We start from the raw sequence: 22,767 nt of genomic DNA, 5'->3' as shown, positions 1-22,767 counted from the left end.
ACCAGGGAAGTCCAGATTATACATTTTGGATGAGCAGTGTTTATTTTTTCTTTTATGTGAATGATCTCATTCTGTGCTTAGAGTTCTGCAGTCTGACTTTTGCACACAATGATTCACCTGGATCTCTCTCGTTTCAGTGCTCTCTTTTTCTTTTTAATTTGCTGTGTTTTATTTAAGATTTTTTCTAACAAAGGATGTTTAGCTTGTTTCCAGTTTACTTTTTCCTAAACAATTCTAAAATAAAAGTCCTTAAACTTGCTTCTTTAGGGGAGACACCCAGTAGGGGAACAGTAAGTCATGTTAAAAATAAATTAGGCACTGTCAGGACTTCCCTGGTGGTCCACTGGCTGAGACTCCATGCTCCCAAGGTAGGAGATTTGGGTTGATCCCCAGTCAGGGAACTAGAGTCTGCGTGCCACAACTAAAGATCCTGCGTGCCACAATGAAGTTCGAAGATCCTGCACACTGCAACTAAGACCTGGCACAGACAAATATGATAATAAATATTAAAAAAATAAACTAGACACTATCAATTTTCTCTCCAAAATGGCTTTACCAATTTACTCTCACATAGATGATTTGCAGGGCTTCCCTAATGGCTCAAGCACTAAAAATATCTGCCTGCAATGCAGGAGACACAGGAGACTCGGGTTCGATCCCTGGGTTGGGAAGACCCCTGGAAGAAGCCATGGCAACCCATTGCAGCATTCTTGCCTGGAGAATCCCATGGACAGAGGAGCTTGGTGTGCTATAGTCCATGGGGTCGCAAAGAGTCAGACAACAACTGAAGCGACTTGAGCACCTAGACACAGATGAGTGAGATGCCTTCACAGTTTGTCAGTTTTCTTGCTGGTATGTCCTCTCTTTGGGGCCTGAGAGTGGAGTTGAACCAAGGGAAGGGAACAATACCACTGCTGGGGCTCCCACGGGGCACCTCTGCTTTCTCCCCCAAAACAGCCGCCTGCCTCCCAGGAGTCCTAGTCCATGTTGCAGATGGGTACCACTTGGATGCCTGCTCCTAACAGCCGTCCCATCCTTTGCACCGCAGTTAGGAAACAGACTGAACTGGGAGAGAGGCTTTGCTGGGTTGCAGGGTCTAGTTCCATCCACATCTTGTGCCCTGGCTTGGAGAACTGTGAAGAAGGAGGAGAGGGTGTTGGGAGCAAGCCACTGAGGACCCGAACATTGTTTTTCCCCAACTAAGTCATATGCCATTCCCCCCTTTTTTGTTTTGATAGAAGGCTTTAAAAACTTAGTACTATTTTATTTGAGTAGCTAATATATTCACATGATTCAAAAATCAAGCAATATAAAAAGTATTGAGAGAAATGTCCTGCTCCCACCCTTATCCTCTTGTATCTTATTCCCCAGCCCCTCATGACTACTTTTTAAATTTGTTATGTATCTTCCAGAGTTCTTGAAATCAGATAAAAGACATTGGAAGGGACTGCCTTATTTCTTTTTAAACTTTTTATTTTGTATTGGGGTATAACTGATTAATAGTGTTGTGATAGTTTCAGGTGGACAGCAAAGAGACTCAGCCATACATATACATGTATCCATTCTCCCCCAAACGCCCCTCTCATCCAGGCTGTCACAGAACATTGAGCAGAGTTCCATGTGCTATACATTAGAGGATTGCCTTATATAGTTTTTTCTGCCTTTTGTTACATGAAAGCTGTATTCTTAGTTGCTCAATCACGTCTGACTCTTGCGACCCCATAGACTGTAGCCTGCCAGGCTCCTCTGTCCATGGGATTCTCCAGGCAAGAATAATGGAGTGGGTTGCCATTTCCTTCTCCAGGGGATCTTCCTGACCCAGGAATCGAACTCAGGTCTCCTGCATTGCAGGCAGACTCTCTAATGATTGAGCTCTTAGGAAAGCCTACATAAAAGCTAGCACACTATAAACACTGCCTCTTGTTCTTTTTTAGTTTTCACAATATCTTGGAGAGGATTCCCATAATTCATTCTACAAATGTCTCATAATTCATTCTATGAATGTCTCACAGTTCATTTAAGCCAGTCTTCTTTGATAGAAACTTGAGTTGTTTCTCATCTTTTGCTGTTACAAGTGATGCACAATGAATCATTTTGATCATTATTGCACATGACTGTATGTCCACTTGTAGGATAAACCCCCCAAAGTGAAATTGCTGGGCCATAGGGGGATGCGTATTTGTAATGTTCATAGTTACTATCAAATTTTCCTCTGTAGGAGCTGAACCCATTTATTCTCCTCATACATGCATTGTAATGTTCAGGAGTGAGTGTTTCCCCAGTCTTCCCAACAGGGTGTGATGTTAAACTTTTGGTATTTGCTAATTTGATAGAAGAGTTTAATCTCAAAATGCTGTTAATTCAACTTTATTCTAAGTAATATGGAGCATCTTTTACTCTGTCCAAGATCAAATGGTATTTCCTTTTCAGAGGACAACCTATTAATATGTTGTTTTATTAAATTTCTGCCTATTGTTTTGGTTGATTTACATGATTGCTTTTTCTCTACTGTTTTGTGGGAACTCTATATATTAAACAAATTATCTCTTTGTCTGAGATTACAATTCCTTTTCTCCCCTGGGTTGTTTTTGTGTTTTGACTGGTGACTTCTGCAATACTGAAAGTTTCCTCTTGGCCTCCTTCATTCTTTCATCCTCCATGCCTGTGTTCATACTGGTCCATCTATCTAGGCTACGCTCTCCTTTTCTTTGTGTGGGGAACTCTTGCTCATCCTTTTAGGCCTGATTCAAACATCGCACAACTTGACCCTCGGTCTCCAGAGCAAGTCTTGTCACCCCTCTTAGCTGCTCCTTTCATACTTTGCCATGTCTCTACTTGTTATGCTTATTTTTAAAAATCCACCTTCCCTATCTAACTAGGAACGCCTTACCTTTCTGGTTTCTGTACTCCCAGCCCCTAGGACATAACACTGGCTTAAGATGTGTTTGTTGAATAAATGAATAGAGAAACACTTGGCAGCTGTTACCACCAATCCTTACTCCCTATAATACTCTAGCTGATCCTGTTTTTCAGAGGAAACTTGTGTACCATATATACTTTTGTTGAATAACAGAAGTGAAAGGGAAGGGCGTTCAAGCTGATCTTGGCTGGACAGTGATGTTCCTAAGCGCTTTGCATTCAGGGATGAGGAGGTTTCTAATTCCCCCAGGAGAATGCTCATGACTTCATTCATCTTTACTCTTCTACACCAGATCCCAGACAAGTCAATGACCACGTGGAAAAAACATTTGTTTACAGTAAAATTTATTTCAGAATCATTGAACAATCTGATCATTCTTCCCTCTTCATAAATAATTCTATTTAAATAACCTGAGCTGGTATGCTTTCAGATTTGGTGAAAGGACTTGGCAGAAGGATGGCACACTAGCCCAAAGGAAATTGGTTCCATAGTTATTGAAGGCTAGGGTTTTTCACAGATGCGGCTGCTTCTTGGCCCCCTGGAACTAAATTAAATAGACTAACCCATCAATAAATAAATAAATAAATAGTTAAGTGGTTGCTCATCAGAAGCTGGGTGGAGAGGACAGAGGATTTCTTTGAAACTAGTGTGCCATGGTTTCTGCCAGGCTGGCTTTGAGTGAGTAGAAGTGAGAGAGGGGTGGCTCAGTGGATGGGGTCTGAAGATGGTCACTGGGAGGAAGGGATTGTTCCTCCTGGTTGGTGGGGAGATCTCTAAGCACTAATACAGGGCAGGCAGTTGGTCATGGATCAGACAATAGTGAAGTTCAGGCTGCAGCTGTGGTCTTCCCTTCCCTTCTGCCAGTCCTCGGGGTTATTCAGCCCACGTGGACTCCCCGGGTATGGCTTTCTTTAGGGAGAGAGGGTTTCCATTCTGAAGTCAGTTATATCCTGGCCGCCTCTAAAATGTCCCAGGAAGACGGGCTTTTCTTCAGTTTGAGAAGTGCTGATGTACCAGTTAGGGTACAGGACAGACTCAAACTCAACTGTATCCTTGATTTCTGTCTTGTAGAAGACAAATCGTTTTTCCATATTCCTCTTGGGGTAGACTTTGGGGTCTACTTCCTGCAGCAAAACAGAAATAAACATCTTTAAGAAGGAAAGGGCAAAGACACTCTACTCTGGTCTGGACAAAGTTGGTCTCTGGGTTGTTTAAAAATGGATTAGCAGGGTTCAGGTCTGGGAGCCAGGCTCCTGAGTTGTCTTTGGGACCCTGGCCTTCTGTGTGGTGACAGAAGTCACACTTATCCTTCTCTGAAACTTAGCATCAAATGCTAGGGTGTATAATATAGGTGGAAATGTTTTCAAAAGTGAAAATTAGGTAAAAGCTTCTAGGTGTAGTTAGTTTCCAGGGAATTATCCTGTGTTTTTCCTCATGGCTCTGGCTAGAATGACTTCAAGTTGGACATGAACTTTTTGCTGGGAAAACTGGTAAGAGGAGGAGGTGTGATTTGGGGAGTGTAGTGGAGATGGCAGTGACTGGTCCCTTGAACTGATTAAGTCCTCAAAGTGTCATCTATCAAATGATGGTTGTTGTTTAGTCACTCAGGAGTGTCCTACTCTTATGTGATCCCGTGGACTGTAACCCACCAGGCTCCTCTGTCCATAGCATTTCCAGGAAAGAATACTGGAGTGAGTTGCTATTTCCTACTCCAGGGGTTCTTCCTGACCCAGAGGTCTAATTGGCATCTCTCGTGTTGGCAGGCAGATTCTTTACCTCTGAGCCATCAGGGAAGCCCCATCAAATGGAGGAACTCTAACAATGTACTATCTGTTGGGTGGCAAGACAGAAGAAAATCTGCAGAATAATTTATTTTTTTGTAATGGGAGTGAAAGCTACATGCATTTAACATTTACATTAAATTGATTTCCATTTATGCAAAATTATCCTGTAGATCTACTCCCAGAGGTTCCGAGGAAGGGGGAAAGTTAGTTGACTTTGAAGTAAGTAATGGCTAGGGATGCCCCAGAAGAGCCTGAGAAGGGCCTTCAGCCCCTGGTACTCACTCACCTCCAGCTGCAGGGTGGGCGTATCACCTTTCTTCACACAAGACAGGTATAGATTCTTGTCCCTGATACCCAAGGCCACAGGAATCTTGTTGTCTCTTTCCTCTGCTTGCACGAAGCTCATGCAGAACACCACTGGGGAGAGGAGAGGGGTCTTGTGGTCAGGGACATGGCACTGCAGGGTCAGCCCAACCCCTGGACCCCAAGCCCGAGACTCGTACAGTATAGCATCCTCTGTGGGAACCTACACCGAGGTTCCTATGGCAACCCACTGAGGTCCCTACCGCCTAACAGATAGGGTAATCCCACAGATCATAGCAGCTTCAGTTTCTCGAAACAGCTTTTTCCCTCAAACGGTCTGGGGGCTTCTCAGAGATTCATCATAGTGGCAGTGAAAAGTCAGGGGGTCTAATTTTTAGAAATAGGAGAAAGCTCTCATGTCCCTGACTGGAAATGTGCCCAAGCACAAGAACAGAACAGTATGATCAACATGAAAATTGAGAAAAGAGATGAAGCTGGGCTCCTGAAAGACACTGGGCATGGATCTGTTTCAGGACTATAAAGAGACAAGTGGGAAGGACCTGGGAAAGGAAAAGATTAGCTGGGAAAAGTGGTTCCAAAGAAAAGACATGCAGTTTTAATCTCCCTTAGTTACAGCTGTCTCACTTAGAGGCCCCAAGGTCATGCTCACAATGCTGTTCTAAAGAAACAAGGTTGTCTTGGCTTGGTTGAAATCAGGATGCTTTCTCTCAGGGATGCCTCTCTTCAAGGTCAGCACCCTTTGAAGAGAACAGTCTGGCTGTTCCTTTCAGCTGCCCCCTTGATTGTACCCCTCCGTACAGGGTTCAGCCACAGTGGCAAAGTGCCAGACAGATTCCCGCAACCCACGGCCATCCCTGGACTTAAAACAATTGCCAGTGACATGGGCTTCCCTGGTGGCTCAATGGTAAAGAATCTGTCTGCCAATGCAGGAGACACGGGTTCAATCCCTGGTCCAGGAAGATCCCACATGCCACAGAGCAACTAAGCCCGTGAGTCACAGCTACTGACACTGTACTCTGGAGCCCATGAACCACCTCCTGAAGCCCCCTCACCCTAGAGCCCATGCTCCACAACAAGAGAAGCCACTGCAATGTGAATCCCCTGCACCACAGCTAGAGAGTAGCCCCAGCTCACCACAAGTAGAGAAAAGCCCCCACAGCAACAAAGACCCACACAGCCAAAAATAAAGAAAAATTTAAAAAGAAAAATAAAAAAGTTGCTGGTGATAGTGGAGAGATATAAGTTCCTGCTTATCAGTTAGGTTTCCCTCTAAGGAACCATCTGGTTTTGGATGGGAAGGATGTTAGGGGTGAGGGGGCAGGGTTGGGAATGAGGAGGGACAAATTATCTCCTCACCATTCTAGTTTCAACCCCAACAACCGGAAGAAAGAACCCACAGGCAGTTAGGTCATGTCCATCAAATGACCTCTTTCTAACAGAAGCATTGCCATTAAATGACTTGGCTGGGCAGTGGTCCTGGGCTCGCTGGAGCAGTCTAATTTCTCAGAGTCACCTCTGTTGCTGAAAAATGAACGTACTGAGGGACTCAATGTGGTCTCATCACTAGAATCCAAACAAAACGTTTGCATGTCCTTCATTGTTGTTGTTGTTATTTGGTTGCTAAATCATATCCGACTCTTTGCAACCCCCTTGACTATAGCCCTCTAGGTCATGGAATTTCCCAGGTAATAATACTGGGGTGGGTTTCCATTTCCTTCTCCAGGGGATCTTCCTGATCCAGGGATTGACCCTATGTCTCCTGCATTGACAGGCAGATTCTTTACCATTAAGCCACCTGGGAAGCCCCAGAATGTCCTTTATTATATGTTATTTCACTGCCATGGATCATTTTCCTTAATGGTCTGCTCTGTTGAAAATGTAGAGAATTAGCAAGCAACGAGGAGGCCAAGAAAAGAGACAAAGTCCCCAGGTACCTTCTCGGCTCATTTCCTGTGAGAGGAGGTGGAGAGCCTTCAGCACACATGGGCTAGCCAGCACCAGGGATTTTTGCTCTCTGTCCTGGAGTTTGCAGTTTACTGACTGCACAGCTGCGTCACACAGAAACTCGTCGGAGGACGTTTCGAAGATGACAGGCTCTGAAATGTGGAGCACAGACGTTTTTTAGGGAGATGCCCAGGTGATGATGGGAGGCAGAATTTGTTTCCTTGGAGGACATCTGAGCATGCCTAGCTGACGCTCGATTACAACATCAGTGGAGAGGAAGTTGGGGTGGGTCAGAACACTGGGCCTGGCACCCTAAGAGGTAGGTTCAAACTTCAGCTCTATTACTTGCTGTGGATGAGCCATGGAGTCACTTATGTAAAATGGTGGTGGCAATCGATGTGGCCCAACAAGGACATTCTGAGATTCGCAGGATATAATGTAAATGAAAGCATCCAGAATGATTGGCTGCTTTGCAAATATGAGTAGTTAATCAAGGTCCTATTTTAAGAATAGTGTCAACAACTAAAAAGGAGACTAAAACCATCACCAAGTTGAATTTTATACAGTAGTGTACTGAAATGTAACATTTGGGTACCATTTTATGCAGGTCTGTAAATTCTGGAAAAGCTTCCATAATTTTAGGATGCATAGCATGATTAGCCAGTTACATCATTATTTCATTAAGGAAGAATTCCTTAAAAAAATCTTTTAAGTGAACAAATCAGTCTGATGGAAGACAAAACAAACAAACAAAAAGACTAGTTTCAACTGAAGAGATGATTAACTGGGTTTCTAGGTGTCTCTGTTTTCCTCTCATTACTGGGCCCTCTACTTTTAAAGGGTTTCTGCCTCAGGGGGGTTAGTTGACTGTTAGGTTATGGCCTCTGAGAAGGAAATGACCAGCGATCTCATGTCTGCCCTCAGCTCTCACTAGGTACCTTCTTCGAAGATGAATGAAAGGACGTTCCTCAGGTCATCATCATGGAAGACATGTGCGTAGGCACTGTTCCTCAGCTTCTCCATGGCCACGATGACCGACACCACCTGCCTGAAGCTTTTGTTGTATAGCTGGTGAGAAATCTGCAGCTGGATGTTTCCAACTTCCACGGAGCCGAGGTCCAGGTGTTGGATGCAGCTCTGTGAAGAGACCAAAGAAGTCAGTGTTGGAAGGTGGTTGGGCCAGACAACTCCCGTTTTGACACGAGAGAGGAGGAAGGAGGAGATTCATGCGTGCTCAGCCACTCAGCCATGTCCGGCACTCAGAGACCCCATGGACTGTAGCCAGGCTCCTCTGTCCATGGGATTCTCCAGGCAAGAATTACTAAAGTGGATTGCCATTTTCTCCTCCAGGGAGTCTTCTGGACCCAGGGATCAAACCCGCCTGCGTCTCCTGCATTGGTGGGCAGATTCTTTACCACTGAGCCACCTGGGAAGCCCAAGGAAGAGAAAACAGAGCTTCTAAAGATAAACTTTCATCTCTCCACAGCCCAGAGAGGTTAAGTGGCTTATCCAAAAACCTAGCGGCCAGTGAGAGGCAGACCCTAAACCATAATGTAAGCTTTCTAATGCAGTATACAACATTCTTCTAGAATAAATCCATTCTTACCTTATCTTTTCTTACACATTCTCCACCTAACCATAAACTTATACCTTCTTACACTATTTATCTTTTTGGAAGCCTAGTGCACCAACGTTATGTATTTCATTTTTCATGGCCATGATGATCAGATTTTCAATATGCCTCTTGCCCAATCAACAATGTTCTATACAATCTTTTTCTCAAATGCTTTCTCATAAGCATCCTGCAAAACAGTGGTTACTATTATGAAATAGTTTCTCAGTTCAGAGAAACTGTTTAACTAACTGCATTAAGCCTTAACTGAAGTTGCTTGCAAGGCATTATAATGGTTTAAAAGTTTGAAGGACAGGGAGGGGGGATCGGGATGGGGAATACATGTAAACCCATGGCTGATTCATGTCAATGTATGACAAAAACCACTACAATATTGTAAAGTAATTAGCCTCCAACTAATAAAAATAAATGAAAAAAAAAAAGGAAAAATTTTATTTATTTATTTTTTTTTAATTCATCTATATTTGTTACAACTTTTTAAAGCAGAATGTGACTTGAGCACTGCATTTCCACTCACAAAACTTGCTCCAAGTTACTTTTCCAGCGGCTTTACAACATGCCTGAGCAGGCTTATAAGTTTGCTACTCTAAACAATATTTTTCTTTGGAAAACAAGCCCTATGTACGGACAGCGAATCCAATCAAGTTGGTTCAGCTTGACACACTAACTTCTAGAGGCCTGGCACATGCAGTCATAACTACAGGGGATGGAAGTTTTAAAAAGTATATCCCAGAAGATGAAAACTTGCTTTAACAAGTGTTTCTTTTAAACATCACGGTATATACTTCAGAACACTTCAGTGACAAAAAATTTTGGTCTACTAAAGAATCCGCTTGATAGCTAAACACTTCAGACCACAAAGTTAACACAGGTTACACACACACCTTACAACAAACGTAACTACTTCCATCTGTTAAAATAAGCCAACATGAAACTAGGAAAAAACTAGCTCTGCTTTAGTGCTAAAAGTATCACAGTATCACACTTAGTATAAAGAAATCTTATCCTCCCCTTATGTAGTTACCATGCCATACGATTTTTAAACGTTAACAAAAATAAAGAAATACTTGAAAACATATTAGAGGGAATGGACACAGAGTGCTAAAAAAAAGTTTGAAGGACAGTTCAAGAGACCTGTAACAACACAGAGGAAAGTTGAGTGGGAGGGACATTCTGCCCAGAGCAGAGGCCCCATGAGAGAGAGCCAGAATGCTGCAAGAGACTGTGGGAGGCAGGGCTCAACAGAGAAACTGGGCTCCATCTAGGACTGGAGAAAACCAGTTATGCTGGTTTTAAAACCTTTAAAGAAAGGAACTTTTAGCAAGACAGGAATGCTAGATAAGGCTGGAGGAGGTTGTTACAAACTAAAAACATCAGAGAGAAAGAACAGCTGCCTGCTAATTGGTTCAACTGCACTAGCTAGGCTGATGGCTGGAATATCTGAGAGAGTTATTAGATTACAGAAGTTATCACACTTGCAGAAGAGGAGGGACAGCTGGAGGGTCAACAGTGCTCTCTGGGTCACAAAGTGTCAGACACTACTGAGTGAGTGAGCACACACCCACAAAGAAACGCTCCTCTGCTAGATAAACTTAGCTCCTGCAGGTAATATCTCAGAGCCAAGGGCTGCAGGATACTAGGGTCTTGGACATCATCCTGCTTATGACCCTTATTTTTCAGACGAGGATCAAAGGGGTAAAACGACTTGCTTAAGATTCAATGGCAAGTGAATAATTTTCTTGTACTTCCCAAACTCAACTTTTTGTTTACATCATGATTTGTCCTTAAGCTCCACTTCAGGGAGCAAAAAACAACCCCACCCTTAAAGGAGGCAGACATGCTCATTCTCAAGGTCATCTTCTCTGGGTCAGGTTCAGTTCAAGTGATTAATGTAGCTTCATCACTTTTAGAGCTGAACACCTCTCCTAAAAGAAGAATTAAATTTGCTTGGAAGCCTGAACTGTCTTCCTAACACAAGACAGCAAGTACTATCTCTACTAAAATTCCCCTTCTAAAAGCCTCTGCAAGCATGACCAGGATCACCAAGCCTCAGTGAAACACTGGTGGCGTGGGAGTTGCAGAGTGGCCAGCTTCCGTTTGTCTCACTGGAAGAGGAGAAAGTCATTCTATCACAAAATTCCATAGGCACAAGCCGGCCCAGAACACGTCCCTTGAGTCTTTCCCGTGTCAGAGCCCCTCAACATGCTGGGATCAAAGCCCATGGACTCACCTTCATCTGTTTGGGGCCATCAGCCTCAAATAACAGCTCATTCTCGTCACTGTAATAAAACAGAGAGGTTGCTCAATTATATCTCCTGGACAAGATTAGCTTGTCTTCCCAGTTGATAATCTTCATCATCAATGCATGTGTGCTAAGTTGCTTCAGTTGTGTCTGACTCTTTGTGATCCTGTGGACTGTAGACCACCAGGCTCCTCTGTCCATGGGATTCTCCAGGCAAGAATACTGGAGTATTGCCACGCCCTCGTCCAGGGCATCTTCTGGATCCAGGGATCAAACCCATGTCTGCTGTGTCTCCTGCATTGCAGGCAGATTCTTTACCCACTGAGCCACATGGGAAGCTGGGCAATAGGAAACTGCAAACAACGTGTTCCTGAGGGCTGCCTGAAGCAGGCAGTTGCCATGGTAATATACATGGGACAGCACAGGAGGAGGGCGGGTACCCATTGCTCTCTGAGCTCTCTGTTGTATCCTGAGACCTAACTTCCAGCCCGGTGAAAATCTGAGCTTTCCTTCTCAGTTAAGCCAAATCTGCCAAGGGATCCCCTGGATTGTTCACTTGGAATCTTTCTTTCCTGTTTCCATACACAGGAAGCCCCTGAAGCAGCATCTGGGTGGCCTAGGGGTGCCATGGCTGGACTTGCAGTGGGACATCAGTCCTTAAACCAGGTTGACTTGGAACCCTGCTTGCCATTGTAAGAGGCAGTTTGGGAGATGAATCTGGTCTCTAACCGCATGTAAAAATCCACTCCTGAGAGGAAAGCCCTGCTCACACAAGTGGTATCAATTTTCCCACTTACCTGTAGTAAGCCATCATTTCGTTGATGGGTTCAGGTACAGTTGCCATGGCTGCTTCAGAAACCTGTGCAAAGAGGAGAAAAATGAGTGACAATTTGCCATGCCAGTTCCCATGAGGACTGCCTTCTTTACATGTGAATTGCCCTCAGCATCTTGTACCTGGCAGGCAGGCAAAGAAGCCATTTTCGAATGAATGAGTGAATGCATGAAAATCATCCTTTGGGTTTAGAGTAAGTGAAAGTCACTCAGCTGTGTCTGACTCTTCGCAATTCTCCAGGCCAGAATACTGGAATAGGTAGCCTTTCCCTTCTCCAGGGGATCTTCCCAACCCAGGGGTCGAGCCCAGGTCTCCTGTATTGCAGGTAGATTCTTTACCAGCTGAGCCACAGGGGTCCAGAGTAAAGCATTTGCTAAACCAAACCCAAACCAGGAGCGGATCTCTTAGGTGATTTGGGGCAGAGGTAGGGTCCCGAGCTCTCAGATGCCAGCTGCTAGATAAGTGGTATTAATTCCCCTATTATTTTGCAAGTTATGGCATTATAACACAACTGGCAGTTTTGCAGAAAGCCCAGCTGTCAGGCAGAGAGGGAAGAGAAGAGAGAGGGAGGAAGACAGAAAAAAGAGAGAGAGAGACTCCTTTAAGACCTAGTCAGAAGGAAGAATTAAAGTGGTACCTGGGCAATGAAGGTTGGCTGGAGAGAATAGAATCCCCGAGTGGCTTGCTGTGCCTCCAAGCAGGTATACTGTCTGCTGGTTTCTCCTACACTGCTTTATGGCCTTCAAAAGCAGAAGTGGAGAGCTGAGAGATTTCCCCTTTGGTTAACTGATTTCACAACCAAGTTTAAAAAAAAAAGAAAAAAAAAGAGAATTGATGGTAAATTCTGGGAGAGAAATAATTCTCCAGTTCTTGGGAGAGAAAGTGGTAGCAAACCGTGACACATTCTTGCAAATGTGTCATTATGCAAATATATGTTGGTTTTTCTGATGATGTCAAACAAAAATAGTGGGTTTTCTTAGATTAGAAGGATGTTTTAATTTTGGATCTCTGGGGACAAAGTGGAGGACACACAGAGGCACACACACGAAAATGCTCCCTCACTCACTCCTTTTACTTAAGTTTAGGAAACTTCTCACTTGGAGATGGATAACTGAGCAGAGGGAAGTGACAGTAACCCTGCGAATTCCGAACCCATCATGCTGTTTTCTACCTTGGAGGCTCTGGGTCAATTACTGAAGCCTCTGGGGAGACATCTGATCTTGCTAGGACGAGGCAGGGAAAACACCGTTGTGCAGGGGTGCAGGCTTCAGATGGAGCTGGGGGAACCTTGGAGACAAGCTCATCCAACCCATTCTGACCAGGTGCTGGTATCCTAACCGATTGCATATGGAATCGACATCAATATTTGATGGACAGTGAAACAAGCCTGGATTGAGAACCTGTTTGAAAGACTGTGAATAAATTTCATAATCACATTCCCTTTTTAAAATGCAGAGATGTTGGGGTCTTTTCTGGAGGTCCAGTGATTAAGACTCTGCACTTCCACTGCAGCGGGGTTAGGTTCGATCCTTGATTGGGGAACTAAGATCCCGCATGCCTCATGGTGGAGCTGCATAAAAACTGCAGAGATGGTTTTTGCCTAACAGAATTTTTTTTTTCTGTTAAGTCTGAAAAGCAAAAAATTTCAAAATAAGAATATTCAGCTGAGACTATATCTGTTGGTAGCTCCAAGAGTTGTTAGACATTAGACCTTTTTTCCCTCTAGCTTTATTACAATGCAGTTTACATTAATATTGTATAAGTTTAAGGTGTTCAACAGGGGCTTCCCCGATGGCTCAGAGGAAAAGAATGTGCCTGCAATTCAGGAGATGCAGGAGATGTAGTTTCGATCCCTGGATTGGGAAGATCCCCTGGAGAAGGAAATGGTAACTCACTCCAGTATTCTTGCCTGGAAAATTTCATGGACAGAAGAGTCTGGTGAGGTATAGACCACAGGGTTGCAAAGAGTCAGACATGACTGAGCGACTAAGTACAGCACAAGGTATACAAGTTGATGATTTTATATCATATGTGTGTATATATATGTATATATATATATATACATATAGCAAAAAGTTTAATCATTCATAAACGTATACATATATACAAATATACATATGTACTATATGTGTGTACATATATATACATATATAATACACATAGTGTTGAGAACATTTATGATTTACTTTCTTAGCAAATTTCAGCTATATTATACAGTGCAGTGCAGTGTTAATTGCTCAGTCGTGTAACCCTATGGTCTGTAGCCCACCAGGCTCCTCTGTCCATGGGATTTCCCAGGCAAGAATACCGGAGTGGGTTGCCATTCCTTTCTGCATTCCTTTCTGGGTAGGGATCTTCCCTACCTCCAGGGATGGAACCCAGGTGATCCCACATTGCAGGTGGATTCTTTACCACCTGAACCACCAGGGAAGTCCACAAGATATGTAATACAGTACAGTTCATAATGATCGCTATACTGTACTTTAGATTCCCAGAACTTAGCTATCTTAAAACTGAAAGCATCATACATACTCTTTGACCAACATCTCTCATTTATCTCATCTAGCCCTTGGCAACTGCTATTCTTTTCTCTGTTCCTATGAGCTTTGCTTTTATTTCTTTTTTAAGATTCCATGTATAGGTGGGATCTATAGCTTTTGTATTTCTCTGACGTATTTCACTTCGCATAATGCCCCTCAAGTTCATCTGTGTTGTCACAAAGGTAGGATTTTCTTCTTTTATTTTTTATGGCTAAATAATAATCTTTTATATACATGTTATATATCTCTAAATTGAGATATATATCTTTGTAACAATAGTCTGAAATCAGAAAGTGTGATATCTTCAGCTTTGTTGTTTTTAAGATTGTTTTGGCTATTCAATGTCTTTGGTGATTCCATACAAATTTTTGAGTTGTTTTCTATTTCTGTGAAATATGCTGTTGGAATTTTGATAGGAATTGTGGTGAATTTATAGATGGCTTTAGGTAGTATGGACAACCTAGAGGGGTGTGATGGGGATGGAGGTGGGAGGGACATTCAAGAGGAAGGGGACATATGTATACCTATGGCTGATTCATGTTGATGTATAGCAGAAACCATCAAAATACTGTAAAGTAATTATCCTCTAATTAAAAATAAAATGCATTTAAAAAATATTAGTTATCCTAGTCCAAAACATGGGATATCTTTCCCTTTACTCATGTCTTTGATTTCTTTCATCAGTGTGTTATAATTTTCAGTGTACCTGTCTTTTCGCCTTCTTAGAAATTTATTTCTAAGTATTTTGTTGCTTCTTATGCTTTTTAAATGGCACTGTTTTCTTTATTTCTCTTTTAGGTATTTTGTTATAAGGGTACAGAAATGCACCAGACTTTGTTTAACTCAGACACCAGAAGCATGCCTGCCTGGGTACTGCCCCAGGGTAGCCCTGGAAGAATGAATGAATAAATAATCAGGTCAAAACTGGTGTGTGGAGTCTAGGAACGATGCCTTCTCTACCCTCTTTGTCACCTATATTATAGCACATTTAAAAAATAATTTTATTATGTATTTATTTTTGGTTGTGTTGGATCTTCATTGCTGTACATGGGCTTTCTCTACCTTTGGCGGGCAGGGCCTATTCTCTAGATTTGGTGCACAGGCTTCTCTTGTTGCAGAGCTCAGGCTCTAGGGAATTCAGGCTTAAGTAGTTGAAGCACACTGGCTCAGTAGTTGCAGTTCCCAGGCTCTAGAGCACAGGTTCAATAGTTGTGGCTCACGGATTCAGTTGCTCCATGTCATTTGGATCTTCCCGGATCAGGGATTGAACCTGTGTCTTCTTCAGTGGCAGGCAAAATTACCACCGAGCCACCAGGGAAACCCCATAGCACTTATAGCACTGAATGGGAACCTGGCTCACTTACCAGGTTCCCTTAGGAGCTTGTGAACTTTTAGAGCCAGGACAAGCACACTGTGTGATGTGCAAGTTCTGGCAGTAAAACTTTGCTGCAACAATGCCCGAGACATGGGTTTGATCCCCTGGAGAAGGAAATGGCAACCCATTCCAGTATTCTTCCCTGGAAAATCCCATGGACAGAGGAGTCTGGAGGGGTACAGTCCTTGGGGTCACAAAAGAGTGAGACATGACTTAGTGACTAAACAACAATCACAATAAATCTTGATATCAGGAAGGTAGATGCAAGAAGCCCATCTTCGGGATGTTGTATGTTCCACATGGAATCTACCTGCTGCAACCTGTTCAGTACATCCATTTGTTGTGGGTTTGGGGATCTGTAGTCATCTCCTAAGTCTAAGCCCTCATAAAACTGGAGGTCTGGTTCTGCAGACTCTGTTTTGCCATCACAGGATCCACTCTGGAAATGAACCCTTGATCCTCAAGTCTCATTGAAAGAACTACCACCTTCCTCAGACTCTTTGTGCTGGGGACCTGGTGGTCTGGTAGCTCTGTGGGTTCTCCTGACAGAGAATCAGAATTGGTGATGTGATTAGAAGCCAAGTGAAGGAAGATGAAAGCCCGCAGCAGTAAGAGAAGTAGGCAAGGGACTCAAGCACCATTTCTGAATGAATCCGTTCTGTTTCTGGGACTTGAGATAGAGGTCAGGAATGAAACTACTTCTCCATCTTCTTCATCCACCAGTATCCAGAGTGCATGAGCCCTCATTCTTTCTGCTCAAGGGAAATTTTGGAGCCATGGGGCAATGCCCCTTGATGTAGTAATCGCTACAGTTCTGCCCTGTCTCATCCCGGCCCTGTGGCCTGGACACAAAATCTGGCAGCATTCTGTCCATCTCAGGAAGTGAAACTTCTTATTGTGTCAAGCACACAGATTGCACAATGCCTGTATTAAAAACTGTCTTTCCAAGGGGACGACTCAGGCCCCAGGACTTCCTTCCGGTCCCCAATAAGCAGAAAACGTCTCATTACAGATGTAGTTGCACAGAGGGAGGGCCTGGAAGAGTGATGACGATGGGGATGGAGATGCAGACAACCCGGGAATGGACCAAGCAGAAGTGGGAGATTGGCAATCCTGGATGTCATAGGGAGCTTCAGCTTTTGGGGGATTCTTCAGCTGTTGAGTCACCCAAGCTCTTCTCAGCTCAAAGTTGCCTACTACTCTGCTGAGTCATTCCTTTGAGACAGGACCCTGGCCTTACTCAGAGCAGCGTGTGCCTTGGTACCATCCTATGCCTCATCTTGGGCATCTAGCGTTTCTTATTAAGGTTGGTCTCACCCAAATGGTCTTCACTCAGTTTGAACAAGAAGACAGGAAAAATAATCATGGGTTAGTTCTTATATCGTCTTGATACATGTAGTGATGTCTGCTCTATGTTGGAGGCCATGACCAACCTTGCCATCTTCCCCAAGTCCCTTCTCATCCTCAGCATTGACTTCCTAACATTTTTCCTAAGAGTCTGTCATTTTCCTTCCATTATTTCTGTAGGTCTTTCTGTTATCCGAAAGTGTAAACAATGTCCTATATAGCCACACCTGTCACCTTGGATACATGACTCCTTTTCCTTCTGCACTGGGTATTATTTGGGATTGGGAAGTCTGATTTTTAGGTTTGAGACCTCTGTTCTTTTCAGAGCAACATCTTAGTTGGGTCTGCTTCCTGCCCCCTTGAACCCAAGTACTCAGAGAGGGGACAGACTCCAGGAATGCTCCATCTTTTCTCCACATCTAGAACAAGGAGGGCTTAGCTATTTAAGCAGGAGGCTCAATTCAGTGAGGTATATGGTCTCCAGTGGACTCTTCCTATAGGATGAGATCTTTTTTCACCTCTGAGAACCCAGTGAAAACTTGCCCTTCCTTTAGATCTAGCAGAAAAACCATGGGTAGGTGAGATGGATACCAAGAACTTTGTGTTCTATATCTCTTTGCACACATAATGGGTATAGGAGAGCTGGCCATAAACATAAGACTCTGATACAACTTATCCCAAGGGTCTGGAAACATTCTGTAGAAAGAGCCAGGTAGCAAGTATTTTAGGCTTTGTTCACAACTCAACTCCACCATTGTGAGAAAGCAGCCATGGGTAATATGTAAACAGATGGGCTTAACTGGGTATGGCCTATAGACTGAAGGATGCGTGTCCCTGTCATATACCATTGTATTACACCATTTTTATTGTATGCAGATTTAGAGATGATACTTTAAAAAAAGCTGTCCTTTCTCATACAACTCAAGGTCCAAAAAACCAAACAACTGGATTAAAATGTGGGCAGAAGAACTAAACAGATATTTTTCCAAAGAGGGAATACAGATAGCCAACAGGCAACACACCTAGTCATCAGAGAAATGTAAATCAAAGCCACAGTGAGATATCACCTCACATAGGTCAGAATGGTATCACCACTGAGAAAACAAATAACAAATGTTGGCAATGATAGGGAGAAACGGGGACACTTTTACCACATTATTGGTGGGAATGTAAATTGGTTTAGCCACTACGGAAAACAGTGTGGTTTCTTAAAAAACTAAAAATAAAACTGCCATATGACCCAGCAATTACATTCTTGGACATATATCTGAAAAGAACAAAACACTAATTTGAAAAGATACACAGCCTCAGTAATTCGAAATGAACACAGCCTCAGTGTTCATTAGCTGCATTATTTACAGTTGCCAAGATGTGGAAGCAACCTAAGGGTCCATCAGCAGATGAATGGATACTGAAGATATGGTGCGTGTACACAATGGAATATTGCTCAGTCGTAAAAAGAACGAAATTTTGCCATTTGCAACAACATGCATGGATTTGGAGGGTATTATGCTCTTAGTACGTGAACTGTGAACTTCCAGATGTTCAAGTTGGATTTAGAAAAGGCAGAGGAACCAGAGATCAAATTGCCAACATCTGCTGGATCATTGAAAAAGCAAGAGAGTTCCAGAAAAACATCTACTTCTGCTTTATTGACTATGCCAAAGCCTTTGACTGTGTGGATCACAACAAACTGTGGAAAATTCTGAAAGAGATGGGAATACCAGACTACCTGACCTGCCTCTTGAGAAACCTGTATGCAGGTCAGGAAGCAACAGTTAGAACTGGACATGGAACAACAGACTGGTTCCAAATAGGAAAAGGAGTACGTCAAGGCTGTATATTGTCACCCTGCTTATTTAACTTATATGCAGAGTACATCATGAAAAACGCTGGGCTGGATGAAGCACTAGCTGGAATCAAGATTGCAGAAATACCAATTGGATATTGGGAGAAATATCAGTAACCTCAGACATGTAGATGACACCATTATGGCAGAAAGTGAAGAAAAACTAAAGAGCCTCTTGATGAAAGTGAAAGAGGAGAGTGAAAAAGTTGGCTTAAAGTTCAACATTCAGAAAACTAAGATCATGGCATCCGGTCCCATCACTTCATGGCAAATTAGATGGGGAAACAGTGGCTGACTATTTTTTTGGGCTCCAAAATCACTGCAGATGGTGATTGCAGCCATGAGATTAAAAGACGCTTACTCCTTGGAAGGAAAGTTATGACCAACCTAGATAGCATATTAAAAAGCAGAGACATTACTTTGCCAACAAAGGTTGGTCTAGTCAAGACTATGGTTTTTCTAGTAGTCATGTATGGATGTGAGAGTTGGACTATAAAGAAAGCTGAGCACTGAAGAATTGGTGCTTTTGAACTGTGGTGTTGGAGAAGACTCTTGAGGGTCCCTTGGACTGCAAGGAGATCCAACCAGTCCATCCTAAAGGAGATCAGTCCTGGGTGTTCATTGGAAGGACTGATGTTGAAGCTAAGACTCCAATAATTTGGCCACCTCATGCGAAGAGTTGACTCACTGGAAAAGACCCTGATGCTGGGAAACATTGAGGGCAGGTGGAGAAGGGGACGACAGAGGATGAGATGGTTGCATGGCATCACCTACTCAATGGACATGAGTTTGAATAAACTCCGGGAGTTGGTGATGGACGGGGAGGCCTGGCATGCTGCAGTCCATGGGGTCACAGAGTCGGACACGACTGAGCAACTGAAATGAACTGAACTGAATGCTTAGTGAAATAAGTCAGATAGAGAAAGGCAAATACTGTTTACAATCAATTAAATGTGGAATCTGGGACTTCCTGGGTGGCCGAGTAATTAAGATTCCACACTTCCACAGCAGAGGGCATGGGTTTGATCCCTGGCCAATAAACTAAGATCACGCATGATGCATGGTGTGGCCAAAAAAAAAAAAAAAAAAGCAAACTAGTGAATGTAGCAAAAAAGAAGTGGACTCTCAGATATAGAGAACAAAATAATGGTTACCAGTGAGGAGAGACGAAGGCGGAGGGGACAGTATAAGGGTGGGGAAGTAAGAGGTACAGACTATTAGATATAAAATATGCTACAAAGATATATTGTACAATACAGGGAATATAGCCAATATTTTATAAATAACCATAAATGGAGTTATTATTTTCATTTAGTTACTCAGTCATGTCTGACTCTTTTGCCATCCCATGAACTATAGACCGCCAGGCTCCTCTGTGCATGGGATTCTCCAGGCAAGAATACTGGAGTGGGTTGCCATTTCCTCCTCCAGGGGATCTTGCTGACCCAGGGATCAAACCCGAGTCTCCCACATCACAGGTGGCTTCTTTACCGCTGAGCCACCAGAGAAGCTCATAAAAGGAGTACAACCTACAAAAATTGTGACAGTCTATTGTACACATGTAACATATAATATTGTATAGCAACTATAACTCAAAAATAAAAAGTCAATGCAAAAAAAAGGGGGAAAAAAAGCTTTCTTTTATTGGGCACCTACAGAGGATGAGGTGGTTGGATGGCATCACCAACTCGATGGACATAAGTTTGAGTAAGCTCCGGGAGCTGGTGATGGACAGGGAAGCTTGGCGTGCTGCAGTCCATGGGGTTGCAAAGAGTTGGACACAACTGAGCGACTGAACTGAACTGAACTGAAGTACCAGGCACCTTTATCTCATTATCTTATTTAGTCTTCACTATTTACCTTTGAACTTTAAGGTAAACAGTACCGATCCATTTCACCTGTGGGGAAACTAAGGCTAACAGAAGTAATTTATCTAAGACCAAACAACTAGCAAGTGTTGAAATCATGACTCAGATATGGGTTTGCTGAACCCAAACCAGATCCTTTTTTTTTTTTTTTTAAATCTCTTAATTTATTGTCGTGAACACTTCTTGCCCCATTCCTGTGATGTCCATGGTGTCCATCTTTCCGCTCCTTTCTCAATAATTCAGTTATATTCCAAAGGATGTCGCCCTGGCAGATTGCGTGTTTGCCCCTAAGTGTTTCTACACTGGCCTAGTAGGGTTAGGGTGGACTCTTCCCTCCTTTTCCCACCTGTGACAAGTTGTGTGAGTTTGAGTCTTTCTCCTTCTCTCAGGGCACCACAGGGACTTTCCAGCTGGGTTCTCAGTTCTCTCTCTTCCCTTTTCTGAGTATCTTCCTTATTCCTCTTCACTTTCTTACCTGCTCTGGCCGCTGTGTTGCCTGATCTCCTCTGTTCTATCCTTTTTCCTTAAGACTTTGCTATAGCACTGTCAAAACAATCCTTTTAGGGTTTCTACCCCCAGAATCTTACACCTTTAAAAAAAAAATGATGCTAAAAAATACATCTCTCCTAAAATCTGTGATAAAATGCATCTCTCCTAAACTCTCTGTTGTGTATTCTACCCGCTGGTTGTTACATAATCAAAGGCAATTTGGCCACTTCCTTCTATGGCTTACTTAATTTCACTTCTTGACTCATTTTCTCCGAATTGGCTAGAACTGAGTTTTCTATTTTCTGGGAGAGGAAGTTCTCAGCAAGGTCACTCAGGATTTATTGGGTGTACTGGTTAAGTCTAGTAACCCAAACTCTGGGTGATTATCTCCCCTAATTACTGAACGAGGATGTCTGATTGTGTAAAGGTGTTATAACAATTCTGCTCAAATTTCAATACAGTGGATAGATATTACAGAATTCACCAACCTCAGACTTGGAGTTTCTTTCTTGCCCTAATATTAGAAGGCTAGAAAATCAATACCTCCCTTTAAAGCATCAGTGGAACCGTCACATAGAACCCGTTTTTCAAATTAGGTTTTTATAGAGTGATGTTTGACATGATAGTTCTGGAAATGATCAAAGTTAATTGATGATGTGCACAGGCAGAAAGTTATATGCTAGAACTAGTCCCAATATCCTTGGGACTTCCCTGGCAGTCCAGTGGTTAAGAATCTGCCTTCCAATGCAGGGTATGTGGGTATGATCCCTGGTCCGGGAGCTAAGATTCCATGTGCCTCGCAGTTAGTGAGCCTGCACACCACAACTGGAGAACCCACATGTGACAACTAAGAACCAATACAGCCAAACATAAATGAATAAATTAAAAAAAACTCCAATACCTTTCTTGGGCTTTTTGTTAATACATGTGTGTGTTAAGTCGCTTCAGTCGTGTCTGACTCTTTGCAACCCTGTGGACTGTAGCCTGCCAGGCTCCTCTGTCCATGGAATTCTCCAGACAAGAATACTGGAGTGGGTTGCCATTCCCTTCTCTAGGGGATCTTCCTGACACAGGGATTGAACCTGTGTCTCTTACATCTCCTTCCTTGGCAGATGGGTTCTTTACCGCTAGCACCAACTAGGAAGCCCTTTGTTAATATATATGCTCATTTTAAGATTTTCAAGTAATTCAAAAATATTTAGAATTAAAAGAGGAAGCTCTCTACTCCCCTTCCCCACTTCCTCTCTCACTGGAAAAGGCATTCAATCAGAAAGTATCCCAGTTCCTAGAAAGGGTCTTTCTTGAGTGCTTCCTAAATGCCTGGGGTCTGTAGATTTCTCTTCATCCCCATACCTCACTACCGTTCAAGTCTTCCTTCTCACCTAGGTTATTTCAATCATGTCCTAATTGGTTCACTTGCTGCCATGGAAATTCCATCCATCCATTCCCCACATACCAGCCACAGAGATCACAAAACAATTCTGGGACCCAAGCCCTTGTATCAGTCCTGTCATTGGCTTCCCATCCCCTTTGTGGATGAGCCCTCCTAAGCAGGGCAGACAAGTCCCATCATGGAGTCTTCCGCTTTCCTCTCTGAGCCCACGCTTCAGCCCTCCCAAA

The 22,767-nt window shown here is 43.2% G+C and overlaps 1 protein-coding gene across 2 annotated transcripts in view; it reads right to left on the bottom strand.

Annotated features, from left to right (window-relative positions):
* Positions 1–3,247: 3,247 nt before the first annotated feature.
* Positions 3,248–22,767, bottom strand: part of IL1B (interleukin 1 beta) — a 36,796-nt gene continuing 17,276 nt past the window's right edge. For both annotated transcript variants that reach the window (XM_043917861.1, XM_043917862.1), the window contains exons 2-8: positions 12,317–12,419; positions 11,645–11,706; positions 10,836–10,884; positions 7,911–8,109; positions 6,963–7,124; positions 4,991–5,121; positions 3,248–4,044 (exon numbers count right to left, since the gene is read on the bottom strand). In XM_043917861.1, the coding sequence (XP_043773796.1) occupies positions 3,832–4,044; positions 4,991–5,121; positions 6,963–7,124; positions 7,911–8,109; positions 10,836–10,884; positions 11,645–11,691 (801 nt within the window). In that variant the 5' untranslated portion in view covers positions 11,692–11,706; positions 12,317–12,419 and the 3' untranslated portion in view covers positions 3,248–3,831. The remainder of the gene's footprint in view (positions 4,045–4,990; positions 5,122–6,962; positions 7,125–7,910; positions 8,110–10,835; positions 10,885–11,644; positions 11,707–12,316; positions 12,420–22,767) is intronic.

Source organism: Cervus elaphus, chromosome 11 (genome assembly GCF_910594005.1).
Source record: "Cervus elaphus chromosome 11, mCerEla1.1, whole genome shotgun sequence".
NCBI classification, from domain to species: Eukaryota; Metazoa; Chordata; class Mammalia; order Artiodactyla; family Cervidae; genus Cervus; species Cervus elaphus.
The sequence above is the reverse complement of the archived record's forward strand: the minus strand, read 5'-3'. Positions and strand labels throughout refer to the sequence as shown.